Raw genomic sequence first — 12,804 nt, forward strand, 5'->3', positions numbered from 1 at the left:
GAGCAACATCTTCAGTCATTTGCAGAATTTCAGATTTAAGCTTTTTTTTGATGCGACCGTCAAACTGTCTGCTTCTTTAAATTGACGAACTATTGCATTTAGTCGTTAGGTGTCATACTGTTGCATTTGGTGTCATTAGGCTTTTGTACTCGTCAAGTGCTGCTGAAACATTTTTCCCATTCCTATCGGAACACTTCACGGTCAAGGCATGTTCAGGAAAAGTGAGATCCATCGTGCATTGAATTAGTGTAGAGTCAGTCTCACTTCTTTGTTTATACTGTCTTATGACTCAGATGGTATGCAAAATTCACTATCTTTTCTTGCTCACAGTGTCATATATTCCCTATTGGTCATTTCTGAACTAAGCTAGAATATTTCATCTGTTGGTTTTCTCTACAGATTGCTCTGAATAGGGGTACTTTAATTTTCACCACAATGTCATTCAATCAATGCATTCTACTCACCAACCTGTCTCCATGCAAAGAGCTTGTTCCTTTGCATGGAGACAGGTTGACCTCCTTATACAGCTTCCAGCGATGTTCCTTTGTTCTTTCCCCTTCAACCAGTCTATGAAAAATTTCTTCCATATTAACCCAATAACAACCCTTGATCAACTTAAATGTTTCAATCATATCCCTCTCTTCCTCCTATTCACAAGGTTTTGTAAACTGCATTTCCTCAATCTGTCCTCATATCTCAGTGAACAACACATCCTAAAGACCCGTTACAACCTTGGTCAGTCTTCTCTGGACCTTATCCATATATATATCCTCATTACCATGAAAACTAGGGAGCGGAATCTTGCACAATAATCCATACAAGGCCTTATACAGTGGAACAAGAAGCTCCCTATTTCTGAACATTAAGGTCTTTCGCATTATAGCTATAATCTGATATGACTGGTGATGTACAACTTTTTGCAGATGATGCAAAGTTGGGGAGAGTGATGAGGAATCAAGCAGATGTTGTGGCCTCACACTCCAGGGGCTCTTGTCTTATCAACTTCCTTTAAAATTCCTACCAAATTTCAGAACCTTATACTTTGCAACATTGAACTGACAGTTCAATACTGTTGCCCACTCATACAATCTATTCAGATATTCCTGTAAGGCCACAACATCTGCTTGATTCCTCATCACTCTCCCCAACTTTGCATCATCTGCAAAAAGTTGTAAATCACCAGTTAAGCCCATCCCAATATCATTAATATACAAATTAAATAACTAGTGGTCTCAAAACAGACCGCTTGTGGTACACCACTAGTGACTTTCCTTTTCTGGGATACTGCATCCCATCTACAACTTGCTGATCCCTATCTGAGAGCCAGATGCCTATCCAACTCATTAATCTCTCATCCAATCCCATCTGCTCCAGTTTAATTACTAACTTGTACTGTGGCAATCTATCAAAAGGTTTTGCAAAATCTAAGTATATGCATCTCCCTTGTCCAAGACATTCATCACCTTGTTATAGTACATAAAGGAAGTTGGTAAAACACGACCTCCCTTTAATCAACCCATGCTGATAAGTACAAAGAATACCACTGTCATCAATCCGCTTTTTGTATCCTAGCTTTCACCAGTCTCTCCAATACCTTAACTACAACTCTGATATAGAGAACAGTCTATAATTTGTAGCCATAGCCTTTTCACCACCTTTGTGAAGTGAAATAATTTTACCTTTCTTCCGCTCCTTTGGGATTTGTTCTATTGCAAGACGCTTGTTAAACAAGTAGGCTAAGGCAGAAGCTAATTCCTACTTAATACCTTGACTATGTCCTAGCAGCAGTTACCAATCTTCCACTTTCATCCATTGACATCATCTTGCCATAATTATTCTTGGTTCTATTTGCAAAATATTGAAAAAATTCCAGGGGTTTGTTATCTTGGCTTGATTTGTCATTTCTGCTTGTACTGAACTTTTGCTGTCATTACTGAGTCACTTTCCTGTCCTGCTTTTTATACTTTTAATGCAATTAATTATTATCATTATTCATCTTGTGCTGCCTCCAAAGCATTTTGGAGGCAGCACAATGCTCAGATTTCATGCTTAATCACCTCATTCATCCATTTTACACCTGTACCTTATTTAGCCATTTGACCTGCAGAATATATTCATATACTGATGCTGTTATATATTTCTTTATCAGTTCCCAAGCAGCATTTGTTTCTTTTCTGCTCAACTCCTCATTCCAGTGTCTCCTAAGCTTATCATATTCACTGGCTTATAATTCCACATATCCTTTCCTCACAGAAATCTTCATATGGCTAGCCACAACCCAGGTGATCACCTCATGATCACTCTCACCAACTGGAGGGAGGTGTGAAACCCACTCACAATCACATACTCTGATGAAATGATCAGCTCTAAATCTCTTGATCCTTGTGTGCCTTCCTATACATACTGCCTAAGATAGTTGTTTCTCAAGAATTCAAGAAATTCATTTTCCTTATTTGCAGATGCAATCTCTTCATTTCTTATTATTAACAAGTTGTTTTCACATTTCTTCATCACCAACCACCACATTTCCCATGCTATAACAACATCCAACTATCCATAGCTTTGCTGACAATAGTATTCTCCACTCACCCTACTCCTTTGACAAACCATATAGTTCCCAGACGTCCCGTCCCTTACATCATCAAGATCATCAGCAGCCATTGCTTAAACACTGATCCATACCATCCTTCAATGGGACAAGAATAACTTAGTCACCTTCAATGCCACCAAAATGCAGTCCTGTCTTTTCTCTTCTAAAAGGGATCTCAACTCACCTTCCCTCATCTTCAGTAATACACACATCACCAGACAGGATGAACTCTCTCTCTCTCTCTCTCTCTTTTGGACTGTCATTTACACTTCCAACCTCTCTTGGCACAAACAAACACACCACATCAATAGCTTCCTCAGCTTCTAAAAAACTAGACAATCTTTTCTGCTCAAGAAGCTATTTTACATCCACCCAGCTACTAATCATATATAAATCCTAAATCCGCTCATCCTTAGAATCTGTATGCACACACACATTTGGGTGGTGCACCTAAAACCGCCTTAAAAATTCTTGATGCTGTCCGTAGGAGAGCAATTTGGCTCATAGATGACCCTTTCCTCACAGGCTCACTTCAATTTCTATCTCGCAGACACAATGTTTCAGTTCTGTCTCTCTTCTAGAGGTACCCTCCATGGTCGCTGCTCCAGTGAATTGGCAAGCATCATTTCTCCACTTGCTGTTAGGCCTGTTGAAACAAGCAGCAGTTGTCCAACATCCCTTTACAGTAAAACTGCAAACTCATTAAACCTGCTTCTCTTTTTCCTCATTTATTTCATCTACTTCTGTCCTCTGGAACAGCCTTCCTCATGATGTGTTTCTTAACAATTTCAACCTACAGCTCTTTAAGAAGAATGTCAGTAGGTTTCTTCCTTCTCAACCCTGTTCTGTACCTCACACATGACACTGATGTGCTGTAGATGCTTGTACCTTTCATGTGTGGGATAAATAAATTTTAAAATATATATACATATATACACAGCAATACCTCGCATAGTCCGGGTATTCGGTTCCACCAATATCTCGGACTGTTTGAAACCGGACTAATCGAGGAACTAAATACATACAAAAAATGATAATTGGTTCCAAAAAAAAATATTCTCCCTGTTTTTCAATAAATAAAACGAGATTAATAAATTCAAATGTCTTTATCAAGAATAATTAAACAAAAAATACATTTTTTGTTAATTTTTTTGTAATTCATTTTTTATTCTCTAAACATTGCAATATCGATGTCTGCACATTTTTCTTCTTTGATTTTTTCTCTTCATATATTTCTTTGTAGCAACGAATTGCATTGTTTATCGTTCGGCTACGTTCAATATTGGGATCAACTTCCATAATATGCTCCGACAAGGTTTCAGCCATTCCAATAATTTTTGATAGTTGTTCAGCTGTTAATTCTTGTGCAGGCACTTCAACACAGTCATCGTCGTCTAAGTTGTCCATCTGCTCTTCATAAGCTCGTTGTTCATCCATGTTAATAAGTGTTTCATTATCCAGTTCATTACTGTTCGATTCAGTGCACTCAATTACGCTGATGGAATCCAATTCTTTGAAACAAAGTTGCTGCCCAATTTCCAGTAGATTATTAGTGACTTCAGCAAAATGAGTTTCAAAACCAATGAAATCATTTGCGCAATGTGGTATGACATGTTTCCATACTGCTCTCATATTGCTTGCTGTTAATTCATGCCATGCTTCGTGTATATTTTTGACAACGTTTCTGATGTTGTAGCTCTTCCAAAATTCTGTTAAGGTGGGCACATTTTCTCCTGTTGTAGCTTTTATGGATTGCAAAAAAGTGCAGCGCAAATAATAGGCCTTAAATGTTGCAATGACACCGTGATCCATTGGTTGGATCATCGACGTATTTGTATTTGGTGAAAGAAAAGTTATTTGTACATTTTCATTTAAATCACAAAGACCAGTTGGATGACCAGGGGGGCATTATCTAAGATGAATAAAATCTTAAAATTTAATCCTTTTTCGCTGCAATAACATTCTGTTGTAGGGCAAAAATAGTTGGTGAACCAATCTTCAAATAAAACTCTTGTGACCCATGCTTTCTTATTTGAACGCTACAACACTGGGAGATTATTTTTTGACACATTTTTAAGAGCTGTATTATTTTCTGCATGGTACACAAGTATCTGTTTTAATTTGAAATCCCCTGCTGCATTTCCACCTAATAACAGTGTGAGACAGTCTTTTGAAATTTTATATCCAGGGCATGACTTGTCATTAGGTGCTATAAAAGTGTGTGATGGCAACTTTTTCCAGAATAATCCCGTTTCATTAACATTAAATATTTGTTCATCTTTGTAGCCACCTTTTTTGTATGATTTCACTCAAATCCTTTGGATATCTTAAAGCAGCCTCTTTATCTGCACTGGCAGATTCGCCAACGATATGAACATTGTGAATACCAGTTCGTTGCTTAAAATGAAAAAACTACCCACGACTTGCCATTAAATTTTCACTAGTTCCCTCACCTTTATTTTCTATATCATCAATAGTTTTCAAGTCATTGTAAAGACTTAATGCTTTGTCTTGAATTTCCATTTGACTAAGCGGAACTCGCTTTTGAGTTAAGTCTTCGATCCATATGGATAATAGCTGCTCCATATGTACCATTCAAGTGCTTCTGGTTTTAGTTGCTATTTTTGATAAATAAGAAGCCATAGCCATACCTTGCAATTTGTATTGATCTTTTTTTTTTTAATAAGTTTTTGAACTGATGACTCGTCCATTCCTTTTTCACAGCCTATTTTAGCAAAGAATGCACCTTCTTCATGAAGCTTGATTATATAGCTTTTGTTCTAAAGTGAGCCATTTATGTTTTTTGGTGACACAATCACTTTCACATTTTCTTTTTGCACTCATTATGTAGTTTTTTTAAATGGAATTAAAATTTTATTATCACAAATCAACTTTACTGTGGATTTGTGCATCGAAAACTGATAGACATAGAAGTTAATTCAACATTAACTTCTAAAGTTCACAAACGTCCACTGCTTACTCATACTATACATAGCTTACACATTGAACATAATGCCACGTTTACATTCTCATCGAGTCTAGGTACATACATATACAACGGGGAACTCTCGAAAAAATTGGGATATCGTATCGTATAATTTTAAAACCGCATAAAAATAAACCACACAAAAAGAGACTTGACTGTATAAAGGGAAAAACCGAACATTTATGTATAAAAAAAATAATTTTGTGTACTAATTTTGTAGGATTTAAAATCAGACTATGCGAGGTATTGCTCTATACGTATGTATATATATATATATAAAATTCCAATCCATTCCATTCCTATTCTGATCATCCTCATACACACATTCACTACTACTTGTAACATCCACTCTCCCCTATGCAGTGTTTCCCTGTCCATCCAGGCTCCCTCCTCTCATTTCCCTGTTACTCTTGCATTTCCATTTTCTATTCATTTCACACTACTGTTTCCATTGTCAAGCACTTCAGTATCTTCCATTCCACTCTCCTGATCTTTCACTTCACCTCTTACTTCTTCTGATCTGTTGCTTGCATCACATGCCTCACATCCTTCTAGCAACAGTCTCTCAAGTTTACTTACTCCAAAGCCATTCAAGTGCAATCCATCGCTATTGTACAATTCTATTCCTCCTTCAAATACACTCCACACATCTACAAACTGCACTCCCCTCTCCTCACACAGCTCTGCCCACATGCCATTCATGATTCTCATTTTCCTTGTCAACTGATCATTGTCATACCTCCATCAAAACACTGATAACGTTTTCTACTATACTTTTATCTTTCACTCTTCTCAGTAACCTTCTGATATCCATCCTTTCATTTGCCTTATGTCCAACTAAATCATTTTTTCCCACAACCACTAACTCTCTTGTTCATTTCCTCATATCCAAAGCATGAATTATCTTGCTCATCCTGGAAAAAGGGAGAATTATTGCACTGTCTGAAATATGATCCCAGAATATTCAATATATTTATTTTTAATTATAGGTGCATTTCACATATTGAGCATGCATCCTGTTAGATTTGTTTTTTGTGTCTTGTCAGTATGCATATATGAAGAGTTTCCGAAAAGTAAGGTAACACATTTTTTTTTTCTCGAGGATATTTAATAATAGGAAGTTGAAATTATATACCAACAAATAAGTGAACATGCACTACTTCTTCACAAAGTCTCTAAATTTATTGATGCACTTGTCCCATTGATAGATCAGTTTATCAGTACCATTACTGAAGAAGTCTGTGCCCACACCCAGTAACCAACATTGCATCACCTGATGAACTTCCTCATCCATAGTCAAATGCTTTTTGGAAAGGTGTTTCTTGAGGGGAGGGGCAACCAAACAAATTGAAGTCTGAAAGCACTAAGTATGGGCTGTAGGTGGAATGTGGCAGAGTTTCCCAATGATTGCAGTGCAGCTATTCATGAGTGGTGTGTACAGTGTGTGTGTGTGTGTGTGTGGAGTAGTGTGTTATTAGGAGTCCTTGTTTGTGTTGAATGTTGGCTTTCAGTTTGTCCGCCATTACAAAGTAAAGCTATGAATTGATTGTTCCTCACTTCAGCAAGAAGTCACCAACAGAACTCCTTGGCAATTCCAGAACACCGTGGTCATGACTTTTCAGACAATGGTAACAGTTTCTAATTTTTTGCACTCAGTGTGCGACTGTGCAAAGGGCAAAGTGATGAACCCACTTTTCATCTCCTGTGACTAGGTGAGTGAGATAATAAACAAATAAAGATGGAAATTCAGATTCAACTTCTTGTTGAATTTTAGCTTGTCAGAATTAAAATGCAATTTACTCTCGCTATAGCAAACATCACTATGATAAATCATTCACTATAGTAAACTGCTGGATAAAAAAAAATTCTGATTCAAGTCACATTGGTATAATACTGTGCTGAAGGAATTCACTATAGCAAACTTGCCACCATAACAAAATATTTCTGTGGTCAGCTATACTGTTCATTATTAATGGGAAATTTGAAGAAAACTCCTATCATAATGTCGTTGAATCCAGAGCTAAAACTTTCGAGGAAGATTAGTTAATTTTTATTTGTGTGAATTATTTATTTAAATATATATATATACCTGAGCATATATGTAGCAATGCTAATCCTAGTTTCCTCTAATTATCCTTTCCTTCATGGTAACTTTATAATTCCTCTTTTTTTTTCTTTTTTTTTAATTCAGAATCACATTTAATTAACCATCAAAGTCCTGCTCAAACTAGACACATAATTGCCTGTAGAGAACACTGTAGCCAAAGTCCTAGCCCTGTTTTAACAAGGCCAACTAGTAGCTCCAGCTCACGATCTTCATACTCTCCAGCACAAAGTCCTCTGATGGGAAGATATATGACCAATACCTCTTCGTTGTATACCCACAGTCCTGTGATGTCTCGGCATACTGCAGGCAACAGTAGTGATGGTTCTGTATACTCTCCATCTGGAAGCCCTCTTCAGGTAATATAAATCAGCATTATTTTATGTTATACATTTCTATGCAGTGTGTTGAAAATATATTTGGCTTTACATATTCAAATTAAATTGAATAAATAGTAGTTCTTATTACAGTGACTTCCATGGAGTCATCAGGCTCATTGTAAGTCTCCACTTACTGCTTTACCTCTAATTCATATTATTCATATTGTTCTCAGAAATTTCTCTCCTCATATACACCATTGGCTTTATATGAGGAGGTTGGTCTGGAAAGTTGTGCTTAAAATACCTAGACAAAAATTGTATTAAAACAACTGATATAACCACAAGAAAGAATATACTAGTAGCAGAGTTATGAAGGCAACTTATGTTCCTATGTTCTTTTTTGTGGTTATATCAGTTGCTTCATTTTTGTTCTAGGTGTTTTTCAGAACTTTGCCCTTGTGTGTAGCAGATTGAGTTACAACTTGGGCTAGCTATTGTATGTTTGGATGAATGAGTGTGGATTTTTATTTCAGATAATTATGTGTGCAATTCATATATACCAAGAGATGAAATATGATGACTCGATCACTAAAAACAATTCTTTACTTGATCTTTTGTTCTCGTTCTCTCTCATAATTTCCACAGCACGATATGATGCTGCAGTTGCAATTTATATTGACTTGTAAAATTTTCTAAACAACTTGCCCTTTTAGAATTCACTTTTCTCTTCTAGTTATTCTCCAAGGTACCTAACCTACCTAAAGAAGTTGACTAAATCATATAATTTCACGATTTAACTGTTTCTCACATCTCCTTTTCTAATAGAAACATGAGCAGCATTATTTTTATATAGATGTTTAGAAAGCTGAATTAAGAATGCCCCTTAATTCATCGAAGTCTAGATGTTTTAGAGACTGGGTTAATGTTACATATAATTTCATATCAATTTATATAGTTTTTTTTTTAACTCAAAATTGTCTGATTTTAAACAAAAATGGGGATGGTTTGACATTTTGCATATGTACATCTGTAAATACAAATTTCATAAGAGCCCATCTGGTCATTGCAAAGTTTTATATATGTGCTATTTGTAATTCTGGTCAGATGGAAAGTAGCTGTTAATAAGTGTTTATGCATTGCTTCAAATTGAACTCTAAAACTATTCATAAATTCTACCCAAGTTATCATAAAAATTTTTTGGAAATCATTTTTTATAATTACAAAGACATACTATCCTTAAACTATTTTTACTTGCTACACTTACAATTGTAGCAAGCAAAGATTTACATTCTTGTCTAACCCAAACACATAAGCAAACTTGAATTACATGAAATTATATTGTTTGTAAAATAGAAGCAGTGTTATGAATAGAATGTTTTCATTTGTGGGCTTGAGTTAATTTAAGTAGATATGTTTATCTATGCTTGATTTGCAAGAAAGTCAAGGAAGAAATTCTTATTGCACATTTTGTTAAATACTCCAATAGCTATTGTCAATTTTTCAGCAACTTAATGTTTTTTTCCAGAGACTTCAGTTGTCATTTTTTTTAAACTCTTAGAAATTTTCTAATATGATGTGTATTACACTAGTTGTTAAGTGAATTAAAATTATGTTACTAGATAAGAATATCAGCTCATTAACATCTTTAACTTCTGTAAAGTTAAGAGAGGGAAATTATTGTAAGGTGGAGATATAATGATGGGAATGGTTATTATTATGGAAATGATTATGAAGAGAGAATGATTCTGTGTTCGTCCAGTTTGGACCCATCAAGCATTTGTAACAATTTCTGCATAAGTAAGAAACTAGTGTTAAGTTCTGAATGAAACTGAAACTGTATTAATTTATATTTTCTTCAGAACTTAACATGCATCTTACATTTTGGCATATACTGATATATCAGATGAATAAAATTGCTTGTAAATTACCAGCAACAATAATAATTTAAGAGTCTATTTATTTGTCCATAGTGTTGTAATATATTTACTGTGAATAGTCCATTGTTTAAACTTTGCTAAAATTTTATAAATATTTGTATGTGGCTGGGAGAAGGCTAATCAGATTAAGTACCGATAACCAGGAGCAAAACATGTATGCCAAGTACACGTGCATGGTGGAAGGAGAGCATGTGGTCTCCCCCCCCCCCCCCACCACACACCACCACCGAAGAGCATGCTAGGGGAGATTATGGCGCTAGGTGCTAGGAGATGTAAGGTGATGTGAGCAAAGAGGGAGAAACTTAATGACGTAGTAAGGAAGTGTTGGGTGCGGGATTTAAAAAGCGAAGCGAAGCAGCGCCAGCTCACGGCCTTTTTTTTTTGTTGTTGTCCTCTTTGCTTGCCGATGTTTGTCCCCGTTCCTTGGAAGGATGGTCAAAGCAGAGATCGTGGGAGAATGCTGGGGAGTCCTTGGGAGATCGTCGGTTAAGGAATTGCCCAGCGGAGCTGAGTTCCTGATTACCGTAGAGACAGCTGAGCCAGATGACCAGTGAACGGCGAGCACCTGCTTTCGCCGCCAGAGATATATCCAGTCTGGACCATTCAGTGGGGTAATGCAGACCAAGCAGAATGGAAGGTGGACCTGGAAGAGATGTTATATCATGATATGTATGATGTTCTAATAGTTCCCCAGCAATCGGTAAAGTAGAAACTTTAGTCTTTAGTGAATGTGTAAAAGAAGAAAGACTGTAATTATTACCGTTGGACATTAAGTTTAGAAGGTTGTGAATTTTATGCAAGGACTTTAGAGATATAGTTTAAGAGGGCAGTGTAACTCTGAGACATGAATGAAGAAATTAGGGTTAATTTTAATGTCAATGAATGAATAACCTTTAGTATTGTGGAGTTTAAGCTCATGATTTACCTTTGATAGAATGTTTTAACTGAACTGATACTTATACATGCTAAGAGAGAGCAAGAAGGGTTAGATAATTATGTTTTTTCATTGAGATTGAGGCAAACATGTGCCAAAGTCTATTCATGATATGTAATCTGACTAGTTTAATTAAATGTTTTCTCTAGATTCAATAGTTGACTTGCCTGATATTATTTTCTATTGCACCGCTCGCAAATAATCGAACCACGGTGGGAGGTAATTTATAGGGGAGGCTACAACTGCAAACTGAGTTAGAGATAGATGAGGTTTGAACTACTTCATATAGTTTAAGAAATTAGGGATAGTGTGCTATGCTAAGTTCTAGTTCTTTGATTTTTCATTGTTCAGAAATCTAGGATTCAGGATGGCGCAGTATAATAGAAATTTTCCCTGAATCCGAAGAAAGAACCAGCACTGAAACAAAGGAATTGCCATTATCCATTGGGAATCTCTTTATCTTCTACCCACGTGCAGTATTCTTAAAGTTGTTAACGGCCCAAGGTAAATGTTGAGACTGCATAAACTAAAGAGTTAATGAAGTATAATTAAGGTTCTAACAGAAAGTGTTGAATTAAGGAATTAATAACGATATAGATACGAAGTAAATAATATAAGCCAAGTAAGAAGAATTATACGGAAAGTGAGGACATAACACTAGATAAGAACTGAGATCTGCAAGTTGTTGAACTGTGTCATGCAGACCACAGACAAGTGTATACAAAAGAGCATAGAGGTAATTTATTATGTCTGTATACAAATGCTAGGAGTATCAGAAAGAGTTTGTTGCCTTGGTTAATGTATTTGGACCTCATATTGTAGGCATTAGTGATACCTGGCTATCAGAAGTGATAGCCAGTTTCCACCTTTATTGAGTTTTTTTATAGATTCGAACTTTATTGAGGTCTCTTCAGTGGGAGTCAGGCTCAGATGTGTAGATACCAGGCAGAAAGTCTGGGTAGTGACCATTCCCTTAATGCATAACATTATATATATCCGCAAGGAGATGTGTTTTGCATTATGGGAGATACTGAGATAGGAGTGATGTAAGCTTGCTCCACCTTTGCAACGAGTTGCCTGGTGTTGTATTATCTTACCCCAGTCCTGAAGATACTTTCAGGTGCAAACTTTGTTTGCACACACTTGGATAAAGGATTAAACTAAATATATTATAGTCTAACCAAGTGAAAAATAAACTTTCAACATCTTTCTCTAAATCCAGAGTTATTTAATAAAAAAAGGTGGCAACTCCTATAGGTAGAGATGACCTTGCTACTGCTTCTGCCTGGTATCTCCACATCTGGGCCTGGCTCCCACTGAAGAGACCTCAATAAAGGTCGAAACTGGTCTGGGTAGTGGTCCTTCCCTTAATGCATAACATTATACATATCCGCAAGGAGATGTGTTTTGCATTATGGGAGATACTGAGATAGGAGTGATGTAAGCTTGCTCTGCCTTTGCAACGAGTTGTCCAGTGTTGTACTACCTTACCCCAGTCCTGAAGATACTTTCAGGGGCAAACTTTGTTTGCTCACACTTGGATAAAGAATTAAACTAAATTTATTATATTACTATATAATTTGAGTCTCAGAACAGGGAAGATTTCACAAGAGTTGAAAGAATGTATGGTAATTCCATTGCACAAGGGTGATGCAAACATTGATGTATCCAACTATTGACCAATCAGCATGTCAGGAGTAGTGGTGAAGATTTTGGAAAAGTTGGTTAGGGTTTGCATTCAGAAATGGGTTGACAGTGAATCTGTACTTTGAAACGAACAGCATGGGTTTACTAAAGGAAGGTCATGTTTTAGCAACTTGCTTACATTCTATAATAATGTTACCACTGAATTAGACAAGGGGAATGGATTTTACTTTTTGGATTTTACTAAGGCTTTTGACAGAATACAACATAGAAGACTGTTGCATAAATT

At 36.2% G+C, this 12,804-nt stretch overlaps 1 protein-coding gene across 1 annotated transcript in view; it reads left to right on the top strand.

Moving 5' to 3' along the window:
* LOC150092380 (uncharacterized) overlaps positions 1 to 12,804 on the top strand; it is an 83,231-nt gene that overhangs the window by 9,825 nt on the left and 60,602 nt on the right. Inside the window, exon 3 of the mRNA XM_090414855.1 lies at positions 7,768 to 8,039. Coding sequence (XP_090270981.1) covers positions 7,768 to 8,039 — 272 coding nt within the window. The remainder of the gene's footprint in view (positions 1 to 7,767; positions 8,040 to 12,804) is intronic.

Source organism: Typopeltis vanoorti, chromosome 26 (genome assembly GCF_054136105.1).
Source record: "Typopeltis vanoorti isolate ZY-2024b chromosome 26, IOZ_Tvanoo_1.0, whole genome shotgun sequence".
Taxonomy (NCBI): Eukaryota; Metazoa; Arthropoda; class Arachnida; order Uropygi; family Thelyphonidae; genus Typopeltis; species Typopeltis vanoorti.